A 21,931-nucleotide genomic window follows, 5' to 3' on the forward strand; every position below is an offset into this window, starting at 1 on the left:
TCGTGTGCGGACAATTCGCGCCCGGACAATTCGCACTCGGATAATTCGCACCGGAATAATTCGCACCCGGATAATTCGCACCCGGACATTTCGCTCCCGGGCATTTTGCACCAGGGCAATTCGCACCCGGACAATTCGCTCCCGGATAATTCGCACCCGGACCATTCGCACTCGAAAAATTCGCCCCGAATAATTCACACCCGGATAATTCTGTAAATCTTTGGTTTATTAAAATTAAATATTTTTAAGAGGCTACTAGACCATTGCCTTTACAGAATGTATGTAGTAGTGCACATCTTGGTAAACATCTACTTCATGGAAAAATGTTTCAAATAATAGTTATTTGGTCTTTCATTTTCAACACATCGCGATTCTTTAAGTATTTCCATTTCTTAAATATAATCACGCTGGTTTTTTTTTGAAGTTGTATGAAGAGTCTGATATAGTTAAATCCTGTAATTTAAGATCACATAATTTTTATCTACTGCGCTTTCGTTTTGAGAAAATAAGAATAGGTAACTGAAACGTCTTTTGTGGAGTAATTAAATACCAAATAGTTATACCTAGTTATAGTATATCTACAAAATTATGTGTAATATTCGCTACTTTTGAGACGCTCTTAATATTAAAACAGAATCAACATATAATACCGTACACAAACAAAGTGATAAGTCTAAAGTTAAAAATATTTACATTATAAGATCATGATGAAAATAGAAAAAGGAAGTAATTTTAACGCTCCCTTACATAAAGATTTCTTAATGAAGACACATAAAAAATTGTTCTTTATTTCTTTAGTTGAAAAGGGTGACAAAGGAAATGAATTAAATTTATTTTAGACAAAACGAGTATGTATAAATGACAATAGAACAATGCATTTCATAGATGGCACTAAATTTGGATAAGTAATTAAGATAATATTATAATTAAAGGTAAATTTGAAAAGACCCCCATAACACAAATTGCACTTCATAAAGAAACAATAAGAGAAATATCGTAATGACATCCTTTCTATTATTTCTGGAAGATGAATAGGGTTTATTACAAGGTAAAAGTAATTAGGTCCGAAAACTCAGGTTTAAGTACGTATGACCACAACTAATTAGAACTTTAACGCCTGTATAGTATCTTCATTCTTGAACGTTTGACAGAGTGGTATTTTAAAATTTATCTGAGCACGGGTTTTGATTTTGTGTATTCTTTTTTTTTAATTTTAAAAAATTTTATTTCTGGTGGTAGTGTTGTGGTGGTGTTCAGAAAAGGTAAGTTTCCAGTTTTCTTAGAACCAGTTTTACGTTTCTTTGACCACATATGGCTATATGTTGATTATTGGTGACTGAGTAAAATTACACTAACTGCTTATTTTTTTGCGTTATCTTTGCTACAACTATGGTAGTGAATGAACTTTAAAGTTTCTTTTTGATTTTCTTACTGTTATTTATTTTATAGTTTGAAGAGATACATGGAAAAATTCTGTCATTTTTTAAAGAGATTGTTAATAATCAAAACAGTAAGGGTTTTGAAAATCTTGAAACGTTTTAGGAACAGGTCGATATTGATGATTTTTTCTTTTAAATGTTTGTAATTATTAAGTACCTACAGGGTGTTTTTTTGGGAGCTTTAGTTAAACGTTTCTGGGAAAGTAAAATACGTAGGTTTTTGAAAATTTGTACTTAGGAGTTACTCTGAAGGCCGAATCGATGTAACATATTTTCAAAATGTCCGCACTTCCGGAAACACAGGAAGTAGATAGTAATTCCGTTATTTTAAATGGCAACCCCTATTTTTTATTGCATTTTTGGATTCTACGTGAACTTTCAGTTCTTTTGATACCCTATGTCGATATCTGCCATTTATGATTTTTAAGTTATTTTGACTTTAAGAAAAAAAATGGCGGATGCAGATGGTACCTTGATAATTGATTACTTGAAAACGGTTATAGTCATGGCAACCCATTTTTATCAGTGCATAGAGAATGAATAGGGCTTTCTTTTAGTGTACTTAAAAAAAAGTTAAGTTGCGTACAACCGCACCTATGGAGATCAAAATTGAAGAAACTTCAAAATCCATAAACTCAGTTTTTTTAAATGGAATGACCATGTTCTTAATATTGCATGAGATAGAGAATCGAAATTGGCATATTTTGATATTACATGTTCCTATAGCTATCTTTAACAGTTTCTGATTTATTCCCATTTCATTGGATTGATCTCGGAATTGATGTCATTTTTTTTCGCATTTTCTTTTTAGTAGATGGCCATGATTTTATAACAATCGAATTTTAAACAAATCAAGGAATGGAGTCTTTAATACCATTGATTCTAGTTCTAGTCTAAATAATTCATTAATAAATAACTCATTTATTAAGGATATAGGACGGAAAATTTTTGAAAAATTTGTTAATCTTGCATTTGCAATTCAATTCATTTTCTTAAATATTCTCTTGTAGAGCTTTGTATCACTTGTGCTTCAACCGTTTGTAGTGCATTAGGGGTACAAAATTTCCAAAACTCATACAATTTCGTTCCAGTTTTAGAATGAATGTACGGAAAGCACGCGCCGCGATTCTGCCCATTTCACCATAAATAACAATTAAATTCCAAAATAGGTGAAACCACTGCGAGTCATTTTTCGATTTTTGAAAAACTTATGTTAACCTATAACAGTGGGTGATGGATTAGTGTCACTAGATTTGTTTAAAATTCAATTGTTATAGAATCATGGCCGACTACTAAAAAGAAAATCCTAAAAAAATAGTGTCAATTCAATAAAATGGGAATAAGTCAGAAACTGTTAAAGATAGCTTTAGGAACATGTATTGTCAAAATATGCCCATTTCGATTCTCTATCTCATGGAATAGTAAGAACATGGTCATTCCATTTAAAAAAACTGAGTTTTTAGTCTTTGAAGTTTCATAAATTTGGATATCCATAGGGGCGGTCGTATGCAACTTAACTTTTTTTTAAGTGCACTAAAAGAAAGCCCTATTCATTCTCTATGCACTGATAAAAATAGGTTGCCATGACTACAACCGTTTTCAAGTAATCAATTATCAAAGTACCATCTGCATCCGCCATTTTTTTCTTAAAGTCAAAATAACTTAAAAACCATAAATGGTAGATATTGACATATGGGTATCAAAAGAAGTGAAATTTCACGTAGAATCCAAAAATGCAATAAAAAATAGGGGTTGCCATTTAAAATAACGAAGTTACTATCTACTTCCGGTGTTTCCGGAAGTGCGGCCATTTTGAAAATATTTTACATAGATTCGGACTTCAGAGTAACTCCTAAGTACAAATTTTCAAAAACCTACTTATTTTACTTTCCCAGAACCTTTTAACTAAAGCTCCCAAAAAAACACCCTGTATATAGGTACTTCCTTTTTAATTTTTGTATGGTATACCCAGTACTAAAGCAAAACCCTTAGCATTGGTAATTGCGCAAAAAGGAAGATAGGACATCTTTGGAAAGGCTTTCCTTCTCTGAATTTGGTGAGACTATAATTTTTTAGATTTGATATTTTCCAAAATATTCTAAAAGTAAGTTGAGGGCACGCTGTTGTTTATGTCATTGGAAGGATGTCGGGCCGATCACTATGTAATAGAAGCTAATGCGATCGTGCGTCAAAATTATGCAGTTGCAAGTGGTATAAAAAAGAGAAAACTTGTACCTGCAACGTCGAATGCGCTGGAAATGAAACAACTAAACCAAAAAAATTACATATCCGAATTCAGAGATGGGCGACCTTACCAACGATGCATCATTTAAGATTTTAAGGGTTGCACTGTCAGTGATGCGAGACAAAGACATTAGTGAGCAAGTTTTATTTTAGACACTGTTTCCTTCCATGATCAATTTGACGTGCGAAAGCGTTTTTTGAAAATTATTTTAATTTACAGAAATAGCTATGTATCGTTTCTAATGCATATTATTTAGCTTCGGAGAAATAACACCAAAATCTCCCCATAAAAATTGTTATAATAAAAAATGGGTAGATTTTGGTGTTATTTCTCCGAAGCTTCTTAAGCACCCCCTTGAGAGTCATGGATCTTCAAAATTTCAGTATATTATTTAAATAATAGCCATATAATTTATAGCAAGATCAATTTTTTTCACGATATTTATCAACATTTTTTGCTTTTTTCGTTACTTTACAGTTCTTATCTCTTTAATTTTACGGAAACTCTCAAGAATCTATTTGTTTTACGTTCAAATATGATTATAATTTACTTGAGATTCTTTTAAGACAATAGGTACATACGTATTTCGTATTTATGTATTTATTTATTTATTTATTATCCCCCTCTTGTTCTGGGCCCTCACCACGCTGGTGCCTATGCGGAAGGTCTTAAGTTGTTCCCGGTATTTACCTTACGAATTAGGAAAACAATTAATACAATAGGTGCGAAAGTAATATTTCTGAGAAAAAGTGACCAAATTATGATTAATAGGTGGGATTGCTTTGGTGAGATATCGTTTATTTACATTATAAACATCTATTGAAGTATATCAACAATAAACTCAAATGCAACGTTGATAACGATAACGCTCTTGACCTCAGCGTTCCGTTAAGTAATAAATATTTTTGCAATGGATACAGCATTGTCTCTCTGGAATCTATTGTAAGTAAATTATCTAAACAAATGTGTACAAAACATTAACAATTTGAGTCCGAGGTTTTCCAAGAGATGCATTCCCGTATGATCCGTAAAAAAATGTGTTTATGTTTGAAATTGATGAAGCCGTCCAGTAGAAAGACCAGATCAACGAAATTTTGAGGGACATTTCCGTTGGCCATATAAATTTTGAATAGGCGCTTAGGGTAGAAAAACCAACCGCTGCAAAACTCAGACCATTATAAGTTATTTTCAAAAATGCAAATGACGCATTAAAAGTACTAAAATCCAAAAGCAAAATACCACGCGAAAAATTCCCTGTTCTCCAAATCAAAAATGATAAAACTCCCCTTCAAATGAAGGAATGCAAAAAAGCTTATGCTGAAATGGAAAGAAGAAAGAACTTAGGCGAAAATGTCTCCTGGCCTTTTTAATAACTCTCAACAATAGTGGTTAATAGCAAACGTAGTCGAGAATACAATTCACCTGAAATAAATGCTCCACAAAACTCAAGAAAGGATATCCCTGCACAACAATCTTCAAGGAATCGTCAATGATTAGCTTGGGACGTCAACGGCTACCACAACTTAACAATATTCCTCAAGGACATCATGGCATATGCTAGGTAATACAAATTTATACTAAAGTATGATAAGTCATGATAAATTATTAAATGCTAGAGGTCAAAACTTGCTTAAATTTATCACAAACATATGACCTTTTGAGCTCAGAAGGGCGCTTTTCTGTAACAGATAACAGCACAAACAAAGAAGAGGGATAGTGACACACTAATCAGGTAAATCGGACACAATCGGACATAATTTACACTGGCAAAGCAAAATTTTGACTTGACCACGGATTGTCCGTACAAATTTGATGTTGACAAAAACATAAACGTGACCGTAAATTCAAGAAAACTACATTACGATACACAAATAACTAAATTTCTATACAACATCAATGTAATCCAATTGATTCAAAAAGGATATGTATTAACAAAGTCTTCGGTGTGACACAAGTAATGTAACTATAAAATCGTAGATATCTAGGTCTCAGTAACTTCAAAAACTAATTTACAAAACAACGGTAACTAGTATCTTCGTATAACAGTTTCGTTACACTTGCAGTTAAACAGAAATTTCCAAGAATAAATTACTTCGATGTAAGTAGGTCGCCAGGTAATGTAAGTAGAGTATAGAATGACATGACATGAAAAATGTGCAGAAATTCACTGAAAAAAAATTCGACTGTCAGATTTTCGTTAAAAATATAAATTAATATTCCGGTTCTTTCCGTTTAAACGCGGCGCTCCATCAATTTAATTTCAATGAGCGGTTTCGTTTAGTGGAATATCGAGTTTTTAAAGCGTTATATACCACGGTATAATTAGGCGACGTTAAAGGATAACATTGCATTACATTTTTCGATGTTCTTTCTAATACTCATAAGAAATGTGAGCATTTTTCTATGCTGGACAAGCGAGCGTTATTGTGAATTAAAGCAAGCGTCAAAGCTAGTACCTATTATAGTTTTTAATGGGCGATGGAAGATAATGTAAAGGAAATACAAGAGGTGGATGATGAAGTTTCCAACACATATAATGATGGCGGCGATGGAGGTTGATTTCCAAGATCTGTCCTTCGGTAAAGACGACACATTGAAGTTGAAGCAACCAGACAATGAACGTATTGAAAAAGCGTCCAGGTCCAAATCCTGCAATACCTATACCTCGTTCAAGCTCTATAGCAGAGTGAAGAAACTGAAGTATATGCATATATAGGATAGCTAACTTGTCTGTGCTGGAGCAATCGAGAGTAATCGGGACCTTTTCTAATGCTTTGGCAGTACAATCCTTGCTTCAAACGACCAATATTTTCATTGACGATGTCCCTTACTGGGTTATGTCAAATATCAAGTTTGATCATACATAAACTAGGAAAGAACGAAGGACATTGGGTAAAATGACCTTAATACGAGTTAATAAATTTGTAATACTAATATCATCCGAGGATCAAGACGCTGCTATTATGCTGAATATCTGAAAAAAAGCCACAAAGGGCACATTGGGTATGTTGGTCGCCGAGTATTCCTGCAAAAGACAAACAAAGAGATGGCCAGCTGCCTAGTTTATGAAATTGATTGACATTGCAGCTGTGAACGCGTTTATTATATGGAAACATTCTCATACGGAGATGGAATACACAGCACTGAGGTAGCAGGCGCCTATTTGGAACAGAATGAAATTGATATGAACCTACAGCGCGTTTGCAAGATCGGTCTCGTACTCAGTTTATTGCAGTCTCAAATGAATTGTTTATGATTTTGCGAAAATTAATGCCCGCATTCGAATTGGGCTGAACCACTTCTATCTGCACAATGTACTTTGACTTTGATTTATATTTCGTTCATACGCGCGTATATTAATTTTTAATTTAGCGACGGGGTTTATTAATTAAAACCTTTTTCACCTTTAATTTTTTCTGCTACTGTCAAGTTAAGATGGAGGTACTCGACGAAGAAAACTTATCCACGCGTAATCCCTTAGGTCCTTTTCCGTGAATTTGTAAAATTATTTACCCGTTCATAATATGAAACTTTCCGCACATAATTTCGAATTACATAACTACGTAACTTTCTAACTGTTGAAGTCGCGGAATGCCCGAGTATAATTATTATATTTTGAACCACACTGTTGACGCTCTCGGGGACAAAAACGAATGTCTCAATCTTGGTTATCCGTAATGACCTCTGCGACGGCTCAAAACCCCTCGCCCTCATTCTATTCCGCCTAAACTAATCCGTACTACTATTTTCAAAGTTTTAGCACCTCTAAAATGGCGATAATTACGCGCGCCTTCGTGCCATAAATTAAACCCTCGGCAATTTTTAAAATTGCACCCCAGCAACTACGTGATCTTATTTTGAGCGATCTTGACTATGTTGTTTTTATCGCGTAAACACCACCATGACTTTTTTTATTTTATGAATTGCTACCAATATACATTTATTTTTAAATTTCCAGGTATACCAAAAGCTTAATAAAACATGTAAAAACAGTTTTGTATGCACCTTTTAATTCTGAACAACTTTAAAGTTTACAATTTTTTTCTGTAAAATGTAATTTCCAATGTTAAATCCCTATGTTCCTACTTACCGTGCACCACCCGGTATAACACCACAGTAGCTAAATTGTGAAAGAACTAAAGCCACCCACAAAATTATTTGTGTCCTTTTATTAAAGATGTGCCTATTATTATAATATAGATTTCGTCTTTAGATTAGCAAAAGCTCTTTGAGCAATATTCAACCCTAAATTTTTTATACAAACCCTCGGGGAGAGTGCAACATGTTTCACAGTTGTCTTAATATTATTAGCCACAGTGTTTCTGGCTTTAGTTCTTCCAAAAAGAATGGTTGATGACTTCAGTGGATTTATACGTAGGTCATGCTCCTCAGAGGTGGTATACGCATATTAGCATTTAGGGCCAATTGCACCGTCGAAATTAAGTACCTCTTAAGCATAACTTAAATACCATACCAACGTTTGTCTTAATAATCGTTGCCATAGATTTGAAGTTCGACTTAACTTTAAGCCAGGCTTAAATTTGGTGATGCAACTGGGGCTTACTGCATCATCGGTACGAAAATTAAATTGAATCTGAGTATCATCCGCGTACTCGATTCTCCGAAACCAGATGACCAAAATTGCAAGTATAAAGAATGAACAGCAGCGGTCCAAGTATTGAACCTTGTGGCACTCCAGGGGTTAGTGTCACCGCATCAGACGGTAGACAATTTAGTACTACCCGTTGCGATATATCCGTCAAAAAAATTTCCAATAAAGCACAAGATTCATTATCAAGGCCCACGTAGCTTAAAATGCTGAGTAATATTTGGTGGTTTATAGTATCAAAAGCATTAGAGAAATTAAGCAAGACTAACAATGCAAGGTATAAAGGTAATTATTTGTAAATAAATAAACGATGTAATTAAATTTAAGTTACAATATGCATATGTTACGGTCATAATTAAGTGGAAGACGAGATGCGGTGGGTTTCACTACTGTCATCTGAACTTCGCCCAAGTAGCTACACGATAAATATTGAAATTTTTATTTCGTTTTGTTCTAAATTTTGTTGTGAGATGTATAACTAATAAAAGACATTATTATGATTAAAGTGGCGATTATTCAGAATGACTGCTCAATGTAACTTTAAAACTGAGGGGAACGGAAAATACTGTCATTTCTGAAACCAGAGCTGGGCAATATTCGATTTTGTAAATACTTTTTAGTATTTCAAATCCTTTAAAGTATTCAAATACTTTGTAATTAAATACTTTTATGGAACCAGTATTTGTATTTGTAACTCAAATACTTTCACAAATATTTAGTATTCGAATACTTCGCAAGGTATTTGAATACTTTGAGAAGTATTCGAATACTTCCTTTTTTACCAAAAATCGACTACTCCAAAATTTCTCGGGAAAATACTTTTTCTTATTAATTTTGGTGCGTAGAATCCAAAACAATTCGTACTTTTTCGATTAGACCTCTCAATATAAAGGCAGTACAAAATAGTATATTATATACCGCGGGACTGAAGTAGTACTTTTAATCCCGAAGGTAAAGTTTATGGCCCGACCGAAGGGAGGGCCATAATTTACCTGAGGGATTAAGACCACTACTTCAATCGCAAGGTATATACGATATTTTTCGTACTTCCGAACTGAAACACTTAATATGTATGGAGTTAGAGAACGCGTTCTTTCAAAAAATCGCTTCTTAACAAGTTACCATAGGAACGTTGCGTTGGTACGACAAACCCTATGCTATGGTAACAAAAATAATTTGGAAACTGTCATTGCTAGTGTCATAATTTTGGTGGTGGGTGACAGAGGTGTATTTGATATTGATAAAAGAGCAGCCAAAGTAGGTAAAGAATTGATACCACCGAAATCCAAAAAACTATATGAGCAGCAGTACGATGCGTTTAAGAAGTAGTGCCGCAAACAAAATGTGGAACAACCTACTGACATTGCCTTGTTAGTAATTTCATCCTTCCGGGATTTTCGTCCAAATTTAATCCCGGCGGGACAAAAAGTGACACTTCAGTACTTGTCATAATGGAGTGAAGTTGTCATTTTAGTCTCGGAAGTACGAAAACGATCTTTTTTGCACGTTTATAAATTACACCCTGATACCGAAGTAGAGGATGTGGTATCTTACCTAAAACCAAGTTTTCCCGAAGTGGAATGTGAAAAAATGAAATCTTTGTATCCTCAGTATTACGCATCGTTTAAAGTAACCATTAACGACGAAAATCGCCCTAAGGCAATGGACCCTTCCCTATGGCCAAAAGGTACATGCATCAACCGTTTTTTCACCAAACCAAACGAACACCTGTGGAGAAATGATACGCGTTGTGAGCACAATCAAACGCACAAATTGTTTACATCCAAATCAGGCTAATCTCACTATCCTTCACTTAAACATACCATGCTTATCAAACAAAATGAATGAGCTGGAAGCTTTTCTATACGATAAGAACCTGGATTTTGTCTGTATTAGTGAACATTGGATCACCGACGCCAATTTACTTACAGCTGTACAAATAGGTCCATGGAGAGTAGCAACTGCCCATACAAGAACCAAATTAACGCACGGGGGTGTGCTTATACTGTGCAAGAAGAATACTCACGTAACTCCCATGCAAAATATCAATGAACTAGCGATTGATCTGCACTTCGAGGTGGCGGCTATTAAATGCAACATGAACATCATCGTTATGGTCTTATACCGCTCGCCCCAGGGTGATATCAATATCTTCTTGGACCAATTGCAACTGGTCCTTGAGAGCACCATCGTACTCTAATCGCGGGTGACTTCAATGTACACTTTGGCGAAACCTGTGCGAATTCTCGTGAAGTTTGCAACATGTTCGGATCTTATGGCTTTCATCAAACCATACTCACACCTACCCGAGGTAAATATTGTCTTGATAACATCTTCATTAATTTTGCCATAAATGATCATATTAGTAGTGTTATCCAAACTGGCCTCTCAGATCATCTAGGCCAGTCAATAAATTTTAACCATGATTCTAACTTACATAAACAATCGTATGAAGTGATAATATCACGTCCTCTTACGCTAAGAGGGCTCAACGTCTTTTACAATTTATTGTGCACCCACGACTGGAACTTTTTAAAAAGTGAATTCGTTAGTCCAGCAATGAAATTCTGGTCATTTTTTGATACACTTCATAATGCATTTTTGAAGTCATTTCCTGAGAGCACTATAAAAACGAGGCTCGGTGATAATAAAGTTAAATGGTTTAATAGCCACTTAAAACAACTAAGGGACTCCATGCAGATGGTAAGGCAAATGTATATGCAATGTAATTCAACTGAATTGGGGAATCTGTTACAAAAATTGAGATGCAGTTACAGACAGGAATTAAAGCGAGCTAAAATTCAAGCTAATGATCAAGTGATTAGGAATTCCGGAAACTCTATTAGAGCAATGTGGAACATAATAAATTCCTACAAAAATTCACGGAAAGACACAAAGACTGATATTTCTGCAGATGACTTTAATACACATTTTACCAGCGTATCTAAACGTACTCAACTAAATCTTCCAGCAACTGATATCAATCCCTTAATGTTTAAGACAGTAAATATTAAGTCTCAGGATTGCTTTACTTTTAAATGCGTTACGCAAATTCAAATAAGAGATATTGTTGCTTCACTTAAGAATAGTAATACTAAAGATGTCTATGGAATGTGTACTAAAATAGTGAAGAGAAATATTAACGTTCTGGTCGATCCCCTGACCACAGTAACTAATTCCATACTCAAATCCGGAGTTTTCCCAGACGAACTGAAGATAGCGCTTGTTATCCCTGTACATAAGAAAGGAGATAGAAAAGAATTGGATAACTATCGGCCAATTTCTTTACTCCCAGTATTTTCAAAAGTTATTGAAAAGATTATTTATCGACAAATCAGTGATTATTTTGAAAACAATAATTTATTTCATAACTTACAATATGGGTTTCGAAAGAAAAGAAGCACAACAGACGCACTAACGTTCTTAATTAACAAAACGCTCGACTCTTTTGAATCCGGAGATTCCATGTCCGCAGCTTTCCTGGATTTGTCGAAAGCTTTTGACTGCGTTTCAAGCGAAATTCTTCTGAAGAAACTGAGCATATGTTATAAGTTTAATACCTCAAGTATTTCACTTATCAAATCATACTTGCAAAATAGGTCGCAATGTGTTCTACATAACCAACTGAGGTCAAAGTACTTACCCATCGATACAGGAGTGCCCCAAGGATCTATATTAGGGCCTCTGCTCTTCCTAATATATATAAACGACTTGCCATTTAATGTAAGGGAAAATATTCATTGCATATTATATGCTGACGATACCACACTCTTAAACCCTCGTGGTGACATAGACTTACAAACTGATGACCAACTACAGCTAGCTATAAATAGTATCAAAGAATGGTGTAACTCCAACAAATTAGCCCTAAATGTAAATAAAACTGAAACCATGACCATGTCCTTAAAAAGCGCGAATACGGACAATACTATCAAAAGTGTGACTTTCCTAGGTTGTACCGTGGATAGCCAGTTAAATTTTAGTGATCACTGCTCTACCTTGGTAACTCGAATGAATAAAGCCACCTACCTTCTACGAACGTTAGCAGAAAATGTGTCTCAGAAAGTGCTAATTAACGCATATTATGCTCTAATATTCATAGTGTTATGACTTATGCAATCATAGTGTGGGGTAATTCAGGGAAACGCAATGCGGTATTTAGAATTCAGAGAAGAGCTGTGCGCATAATTGCGGGTTTGGGGTACCGTGAAGACTGTCGCAAAGCATTCAAACATCTAAATATATTAACTCTGCCGTGTGCCTACATCCTTGAGTGTTTGTGCTACGCAAAGAAGAATTTCCACTCATTTACAACAAACTCTCAAATACATCACCACAACACGAGGCACAAAGAGGACGTACGAGTAAACTTCGGTCGACTCTGCAAAACTTAAAAAGGTCCTAGAATACAATCTCAAATATTTTTTAATTGCATCCCTGCGCACCTAAGACACATAGACACAACAGAATTTAAGAATAAAATAAAAACATTTTTAAGTAACCAATGCTTCTATAGCTATCAAGAATGTTTAACTTTTGATTTTACCTGTGATACTTCTAAACATTTGTTTAGATAAGTGACTGTGATATTTTTGACGATGTGTAAGTACTCCATGTATGTTAGCCTGAATATATATTATTATGGTCGGTGTTTCTTGTGAGAACTCAGGTCTAGCCTGGTTAACTAATCGCACGGATTAAAATCAAGTAACGATTAGTGTCTGTGTCTGTGTCTGGTGAAGTTATGTAGGGTCCTTAAAAAAAAAAAAAAAAAAAAAAAAAAAAAAAAAAAAAAAAAAAAAAAAATCACACACGTACATTGGACATCTAGGGATTATTATTATTATTATTATTATTATAAAGTTATGGACAAAAAACAAATTTCGAAAAAAAATTCAAAGGGCTGTAACTTCTAGTAGCCCAATCTTTAAACTGTTTGAAATTATGGATTCTGCGGGCTAAATTCTATAAGAAAATGTTTTTTCCCGGTCGATCTCAGACATTTTTTTTCCGGCCTCAAAAAAAGGCAGTACTTTTAAATTATTCAAATATTTGAGAACAATTTAGAAATGTTTAGGGAAAGTTTCCATTGTCACAAAATCAAATATAAAAATCCGATACAACTGAATATCGAACGATCCTGAAGTGAAACTTTTTCACTCGATAGTCTACGTAATTTAAAAACAATAGGGACCTTTCTTATATCCTTAAGACCATGTGTACCCATTTTCAAAGCGATCGCACGTTTCTAAACAAACTATCATGCACACGGACAAACGGATAGTCAAAAATCGATCTGTTCCAAAATCGCTAGGATTAATTTCAGAAAGGCGTACGTATCATGTGCACGACGTACGATCGCTTTGAAAACTGGTACACGTATTCTTAAGGATATAACTGGTATAAGAAAGGTTCTGGTAGGTACCTCCTATATAATAATATAATAATAATAATACGCTTTTACTCCCCTTAAATTTGTATATAACAATAGAAATATAAAAAAAGCTAACCCCATACAAAGTATAACTTGATTTTTTAAGTATAGTATTGAGACTTTTATCTAGTATATTATTTTAAATTTTTAATGTATTTGAGTGACAAGTATTTGAATACTTTTTACTGTATTCGAATACTTTTCAAAGTCTTCGAATACTTTTTATAGTATTCGAATACCTCGATAGTATTAGAATACTTTTGAAAGTATTCGAATACATTCTAAAGTATTTGAATACTTATTTTTTAAAGTATTTGAATACTTTTCAATGTATCTGTATCTAGTATTCGCTTGTGCTGGACGTAAAAGTATTTAGTATTCAAATACCTTTGATTTGTGTAAAGTATTTACTATTTAGTATTGAAATACTTTTTGAAAGTATTCTGCCCAGCTCTGTCTGAAACTGAGGAGAAATTGAATTTAAAAAAAAATCTTTGGGAGAACTGTTTTTCCATCCCTCGATTATTCACATTCGCCATCTGTTAAAAATAATCGCCGCATTAATTACTTTCCCCATAACGTCCGTAACACATAACATCAGCATACAAACAGAGAGATCGCCAATGACACATTTCATTCGTATATCGCACAACTGTATTGCATATGCTTTGCTATTCGCCTACAAATTTCGTATAAGTAATGAAATGCTCGATTCCATGGAAATGAGGGTTCATAGAAATTCAACAAAAAATTTCAATTTTAATCAAAACCGAAAGAATCTCAATGTGTGTCCAAACCTTCTGACCTTTTCCCAAAGCGCATCATTTTTACCTTTCTTTATTAAGGGTCGAAAATTGAATCCGTCGAAGGTTTATACTTTTAGTTTGCTAAAACCTTTTCGTTGTGAGGGTAAGGGATGCGTCTAACACCATTATTTTAATTGATGAGAATGTAAATTATCCATTTTAGGAGGACTGAGACAGCGACAAATTAACGTCCTACTGAAAAGCAAAGCTTTACGAACCTTCTGTGTCAAAAATTAAATTTCCTTGATAGAACGTTTGTGACAGTAGTCGGCTGAAAAGTTAGTCAATACTTTTCACATGATACGAACTTGACAGGTGTTCTGTAGGGAACGCGAAAAGTCTACCTCGCTCTTCAAATAGTATTTTAAATGAATTTGGAGTAAATCATTCCCAATAAGTTCAATAAAGGAATTGCAAACAGAAGGTGGCCCATAGGTATGTACCTATCGAGACATTCGCTGTGACACAATTTCCGCAAACATATTAATTAATTAAAACATTTTTGTTTGGAAGTGTTGCAAAAAAATAAGATAGAATTGTGTGAAAGTTGCTAAACAAAAAGGTAGAGAAAAATTTCAAACAAGTGAAGCGTGTAAGACAAGGGTTGGGTAAGAAACAAGATGTGCCAAAGGCACGTATTAACCGTAGATTTTGACAGGGTCCTGATTTAGATTGGAATTTTGTATGAAAAAAGATCTAATTGCGTTTTTAATTCCTACGAAAGTGAAAGACTGCTCCTTTGCATTTGCCTTTTTTTAACAAATTTGGTATCGTTGAAAAGAGTATTCGTTGGGCAATAAGAATCTGCCAAAATAGTTAATTTAGTTGAATCCTTCTTCGCCAGGGGGCTAGTTTTGACGCCATGACCCAAAATCCCAAAAAATGCAACAAACTATTGGGAGCAATTTCCAAACCTTCCACAATATAACCCATCAACACCGTAGAGAAAGAGAAAGATAAAATAGTTTGGAAATGATAAAATTAAACCTCAATTAAATAAATAAATCTCCCTTCCGGCTATTGCAGTATGTTTCATGACTGCGTCCGTTATAAAAATCCACCAAGTGTATTAAAAATTCAAATTAATATCGATGAAATCTAACTTAAATACATCTTAAAATATGCAAAATATGCAAGTCCATTATGTAAATGCAAAGAATATCAAAATATGCAAGATATTCATAAATAAATTCGGTTTAATCGCAATTGTTGCAAATCGAAAATACACAAAATCTCATGTGAGAACCCAAAATAAACTATATTATTAATTTTGCATATAAGTATTCACAGCTTTGGCTGATCAACAAATTGAATTAAAATTAAAATAAAATAAGTGCTTCCAAACATCAAGAAGATGGTGAAAATATGCAATAATATATGTATCATACGTGGAGAGATTTCACCTTTTAGTGAAATACACGCAATCTTAGGCAGTATTATACAACGTTGCTTTACAAGAATTTTCACAGTCTTACTAAACTAGGAGATACATCGGATAAACTGTTGTACACTGTGAAATAGAAGTAAGTAAGGAAGAATTTGCAGGCTTCTTCTGATAGTGAACGTTCAAACTCATAACAACCAATACAGATAAGTTTGAAACGAAAAAATAGCAGGCCTACGAATTCAATATAAATATAAGAAGGAAAGCCGATCATGGAACCATTACTTCAGGTTCTTCACCTTAACACTGATAAGAAACTTAGTGAAATTACTATAGACAAACGAAATACAAAAATCATTGTAGTTACGTCTACAGATATACTGTAGCTGAAGAGGCATGTTAAGAGCAGATCAATAACCATATGATGATTAAATTAGTATGTGCGGATTATGTTTCTATAACTTCACTTCTCTACTTTAATTGAACTTGTATATCAATTTGGACGACACTGGGTTGGTTGTAATTACAGATGTAAAATTGGCTCTTTAATGGTGGAAAAACTCCCTTTAACGACAAGTACTGGGAAAATCTTAATGAAAGGCTTCACATAAGCGACGCCTGCTCGATAAACACAGCACTTCGACCATTGTCATTATGGCTTATTCCGTATTTGTAAAAAAACGTGGAGGCTAAGAGTCAAGTTGGGCCCCGAGATCTGAGTGCAGGATCTACCATGTACCACAAGACTATTTTCGAATATTTCACCGGCACAATCCAATATACATCGAGCACAACCTGTTACAGTAATAGTGGACCTTAAAAATTGAGGGGCTGAAACTCAAATTTTCCCCCGTGTTTCAATTCGAAGAAAATGAAAAAAATGCGCATCCGAAAAATCGAATTCTGCCTACATGTGCAAAGAAATTGCAAACGAATGAAGTATATCCCGTTCAATTAATTTAATATTGGGGGGCTAAAATCGTGAAGTCAAGCACTCCCCTCCCCCCTAATTTTGTTTTTTCAATATCTTTTTTTAGGGAAATGTCCACACCAAAAATAAAAGTGGGTCTAAATGTGCAATCAATGTCCTAACGAAGGAAGTACATGAAATTTCATTATTTTGAAGTTTGGGGGCTAACACACGGGTCATTTTAATTTAATTTATATCGAAGGGAAATCTTACACTTCTCAAGACCTCAGGGGGTATTCTCCGGTATTAAGCGTAAACCAAATTGTCGTTTGAACCCCCCCATTTTAATTATTTAATAATTTTTTTAATTAATGAGGTTCATAATTGACGTTATCAACTCGCATTACTTCTTTTAACCCTATAAGGCTCTTTCATTTATTTTAACACAATATGCGTGTCGTTTAATTTGAACATTTTGTTCCAGATGTGTCGAGTTTTCACTTGGAAATAGAAGCAGCATAAATCATGGAGATACCGGAGAAAGAGCCTTGGCCGTTGGCATGCATTAGTAACTGTTCGGAATCGGGGGAGCCGATTTTACCGATTGACATGCAATTTAATGACGGACATTTGTTGTCAATTATCGGGAACAGTATATTAATGGTATTTTCCGCGATCGGAAATATTACAGTGCTAGTACTAATACTTCGAAGGCGTCGAAAAACTCCATCAAGAATTAATATAATGTTGATGCATTTAGCGATTGCGGACCTGTTAGTAAGTAGCTTTAATATTTAACAAATTTTTCCTGCTTTTTTATTACTTTTTCCTATGTATTAGAGATCGATATTTAGTAATATCGCCAAAAATCATCAATAGATGGGAATGCGGCAGAATACTTTACCGACAAAACATTCTTAAAATAATTCACAAACGATTTGCTTCAAATTACTTCTTTCGCAGAATAAGTGAATGATTTTCCGTTTTATATGCCGCATCAACAATTTATTGCGCGTTAATTGTTTTTTTCCTACGGAACTTTTAAGATATGAATTTTAAAAGCTCAAAATTTCGGTACTTACAAAACGTAGCGGCGAAAATACAAAAGCAAAAAAAAGATTTACTTACTGTTCGCTCAAATGCCAAAAAGGAAAAAGAAGCGTTTCCTATTTATTCATTTCGAGTAGGGAATATCTGATGGAATTACCATTTCATACGATTGTACCCTAAATACGTTCGATTAAATTAAAAATAAACAATGAAACAAAAATAAAAACGCAGAACTCACTCCTTGTGTCTACCATTTTTAGTAACGAAGCGGCGAGCGTAAAACACTTCTAGATACCGAGTGTTCAGCAATGCTGATCGACTTCACAAATGTACTCCGGGTATTCAGGGTGGAAAACGGGTGTTTTATTACACAAATTCCCTGTACACTTGCCCAAGAAGTGGCCTTTAGTAATAATTGAGCAGTAACGGGGTGATTTTATGTTCATTTGCGTTTTATCGCGAGACTCATAATATTTTATATTTCATCATTTTGAATGTCATGGGATATTAATTTGTCAGTTTCATCCATTTTCAAGCAAATTTTTCGAAAGAAAAATAAATTCCCCTTATTTGATGGTTTTGTCCGTCTGTCTGTCCGTCTGTTCCTCGTCTCGAGAACGAAAAGGGATAGCGATGTCGAACCTTCGCCAATCGATTTCAACGAGTTCATGGATCAGTGCTATTGAATATGAGCCGTCTGGATTCCGAATACGAATTATGAATTTGTGTGTTCTGCTGTGAGTGTCAGTTATGGGCGTCAGTAGTCCATAGCAATATTTTTCGGGGCGTTCGAACTTAAGGAAAGCTTTAGTTACTAGTAGTAGACACTAGTAGACGCATGTTAAACAAATAAATAGGAGTAGCCCCTATTACGTGAGTTTTTCTTCCCAAGAACGTAGATTTACGGTTAAAAAAAGAGTAATTAATTGCGATCAAATAAAAGTCAAATCTTTTTTGGGCTACATAGCCGGAGGTCGAGTGCTCGAACCTAGGCTGAGGTAAGAATTTTTCATCTGTGGCAGAGATGGAAATTTCCTTAGATCAGTTACGAGCACTCTGCCGGCTACTCCGACTTAATTTTCCTAATTCGTAAGGTAAATACCGCGGAGTAGTATAGAACAACTTAAGGACCTTCTGAAGGGCCCTTCTAAAAAGCATTATGTGGGTCACTCTGTAATTAGGGGCAAGTCTGTTGATGGCTCAGAACAAGAGAGGGATAATAAATAAGTAAAAAGTATTATTTGGGCTAAAACCGGGATCGAATTTTACGCGAATTGAGCGTGTTACATAGCGGAAACAAATAAATTCTTTCGCGATAGATCAAAGGCGTTCGTTAATTAAGCGGGCCAGTATACAAATCTGAAAAGTGTTAAACTCTAAAGTTGGATTACGGAAATTAAATTTTAAAAAGGATTTGCCATCAAAGCAGTTACCTCATCTGTAGCACTGTAGCAGATAAGGAATACTGAAATTTAAACGATCCCGAATTGCCGTAGATCCAATTTGCTGTTTTCTGTAGGCTAAACTTAATTCTGCCATCTTCAGCGCAAAGGGTCCATAAGAAATAGCTCTATCTCCGAAGAATCGTCTAATACATTCGTAAATGTTAATGTTTGTCTATAAAAAAATAATTGATTGATCTTTCAGAGGATTTTTGTAGCATAATGTCCGGTTGATATATATCATAAAATTTGGTTATCCCGAAAAGGATCAATCAATTAGCAAATGGATGGCGGTATTTAGTACCTACATAAATTTATAGCTTATGAACGCATTTATTTAGGAATTTTTATTTGTCCAGTTTATTTCATTGAATTTAAGCGATTTAGATAAATGAGTGTACCATTTGTTATTCGCAGTAAATGTATTTGTTTGTGTCACGAAGCGTATTTTTAGCGCATTTCCACAAAAATAAAAAAAAAATGCGCTATTGTGGCCACTTTGTCCGTCCGTTCGTCCGTCCGTCCGTCCACTCGTTTTGCGATGCTACTAGTTCTTTATCTTAAGAGCTATTGTTCTACTTTTTTCGCTATTTGGTTCGTTATGGTGTCGAGTCTTGTACCAAGGAAGGAATTTTTTCTGCACCGCTTACAAAAAAAGTTATTGTAAAAAAAACAAAAAACCGTTTTTTACATGTTCCATAATTTTACACTTTTGCCGTTTATTAACGATCCTAGAGATCGTTTATAATTTTGCATTGCTATCTGTCGCCTGCCGGTTGGTCTGTCCGTCTGTTCCTTTGTCTGTCTGTCCATCTATCTGTCCGTGTGAACGATAACTTTGTTTAGAAATGTTCGATCGCTTTTACATCTCCGTTAGTTATGAACTGAATTGCATGAAATTCAATATGGGCATAGATTTAGCCATATAATACGCAATGCCAAAAGTTGAATCGAATCGATTCAAAATTCACAGTGCCCTTTTCGCATCTCGACCATTTATAAACCGAATTGCAAACTTGTTTACTTATAAAAGTATTTGAATGAAATTTGATACATAGGCACTTGGAATAAAGGAAAATCAAACGCCAATTTCAAAATTTGGTTTTGCGCATGCGCAGTGCCAACTTTTTTATTTATGGAAGAATTTAAACGAAATTTGATACATAGGCACTTGGGATAAAGGAAAATCAAACGCCAGTTTCAAAATTTGGCTTTGCGCATGCGCAGTGCCAACTTTTTTATTTATGGAAGAATTTAAATGAAATGTGATACATAGGCACTTGGAATAAAGGAAAATCTAGCGCTAGTTTCAAAATTTTATTTTGCGCATGCGCAGTGCCAACTTTTTTATCTATGGAACTATTTAAGTGAAATTTGATACTTAGGCGCTTGGAACAAAGGAAAATCTAACATTAGTTTTAAAATTTAGGTTTGCGCATGCGCAGTTCCAACTTTCTTATTTAGAAAAGCATTGAAATGAAATTCTTCGCATAAACTGAAATTGAAGTAGCACGTCAACAATGGATTGCCCATGTGCAACGCTATCTTTCATATTTGTGGGCGGATTTTTACGATTTTAACAGAAGTTGCATCTTACAAATGGGAAATGAATGCAAGTGGAAATGCGCTTTATGTAAATCGTTTACGATTATTTTTTAACTTGTTTATTATGTATATTGTATTATAGCCAGTCGGGAAGAATATTAATCTTTTGGTACCTTAATTTCAACACCCCTATAGGTGCAAAAACCTGTCATATTTAATGCACAACCGTAGAGCATTAAAAGGAAAGCTGTTACACGTAATACGTAAAAAATTTGTTGGAGGAGATTAAATTTAATTTTTCTTTTAATCGACCCGCAAAGAGCCACGTTTATCTCTTCTTCTTCGTACTTAAAGGTCAAGCCACCCCCACTCATATCTTCAATCTATTTAATAAGGTATGAGACTAACAAAAATTTGATTGAGCAAAAAGCAATACTAATACTATACAATAGTATAAAGCAGTAATTATAGTAGTAGTAGTATACTTATAGTTATAATGTTGTAGAAAAGTAATCAAAATATGAATATAAACACAAGATGAAGCAGAAATAATACAATTTTTGTTTTGAAAAAGTAGAGTTCCATGCCTTAAGTTGATGTCGAACTCTGTTCCTGATCGTAAAACTGGGCATAATTTTTATTTGTGTGACCTTTTTGTTATCTCGTTCCGCATTAATGCTTTCATTTTACATTTTCTGCAAGTATCATCGTTTTCTCACCCCAACTCGAAACTCACTTTACATGTCATTGATGTATAGTTGTTTTATGTGACCCTTATCAGCAAAACACTTCATGTTTCTTATAAAAACGCCTTTAATCATTGCTACCGTTAACCACAAAACCAACAACGCCTTATAGATAGGAGCCTAGCGTACATATTTCTCATGGTTTAATTTAAACAATTCATTTGTCTGGGATCAATCTGCGGCAAGAAATGAGACAGCTGCTCTCTAATGTGGAAACTTGAGAAATGTACAAACTTCGTGCCTCCAAGCGATACCTCCAAGAAAAACTCATCCACTCATGTGATTTCTGTTTTATACCATTCTCAACGTTCAACAGATACG

At 34.5% G+C, this 21,931-nt stretch overlaps 2 protein-coding genes across 5 annotated transcripts in view; both read left to right on the top strand.

Moving 5' to 3' along the window:
* LOC116172813 (probable tubulin polyglutamylase TTLL2) overlaps positions 1-21,931 on the top strand; it is a 75,811-nt gene that overhangs the window by 10,070 nt on the left and 43,810 nt on the right. The gene's annotated exons all lie outside the window — the stretch shown is intronic.
* Positions 10,523-21,931, top strand: part of LOC116172814 (gonadotropin-releasing hormone II receptor-like) — a 32,925-nt gene continuing 21,516 nt past the window's right edge. For 2 of the 4 annotated variants that reach the window (XM_031490101.1, XM_031490102.1), the window contains exons 1-2: positions 10,526-10,604; positions 17,312-17,604. In XM_031490101.1, coding sequence (XP_031345961.1) covers positions 17,353-17,604 — 252 coding nt within the window. In that variant the 5' untranslated portion in view covers positions 10,526-10,604; positions 17,312-17,352. Of the gene's footprint in view, positions 10,605-17,311; positions 17,605-21,931 lie in introns of all 4 variants that reach the window. The other 2 variants (XM_031490100.1, XM_031490103.1) reach the window with 2 other exon arrangements.

This window comes from Photinus pyralis, unplaced genomic scaffold, assembly GCF_008802855.1.
Source record: "Photinus pyralis isolate 1611_PpyrPB1 unplaced genomic scaffold, Ppyr1.3 Ppyr1.4_LG5, whole genome shotgun sequence".
In the NCBI taxonomy this organism is placed as follows: domain Eukaryota; kingdom Metazoa; phylum Arthropoda; class Insecta; order Coleoptera; family Lampyridae; genus Photinus; species Photinus pyralis.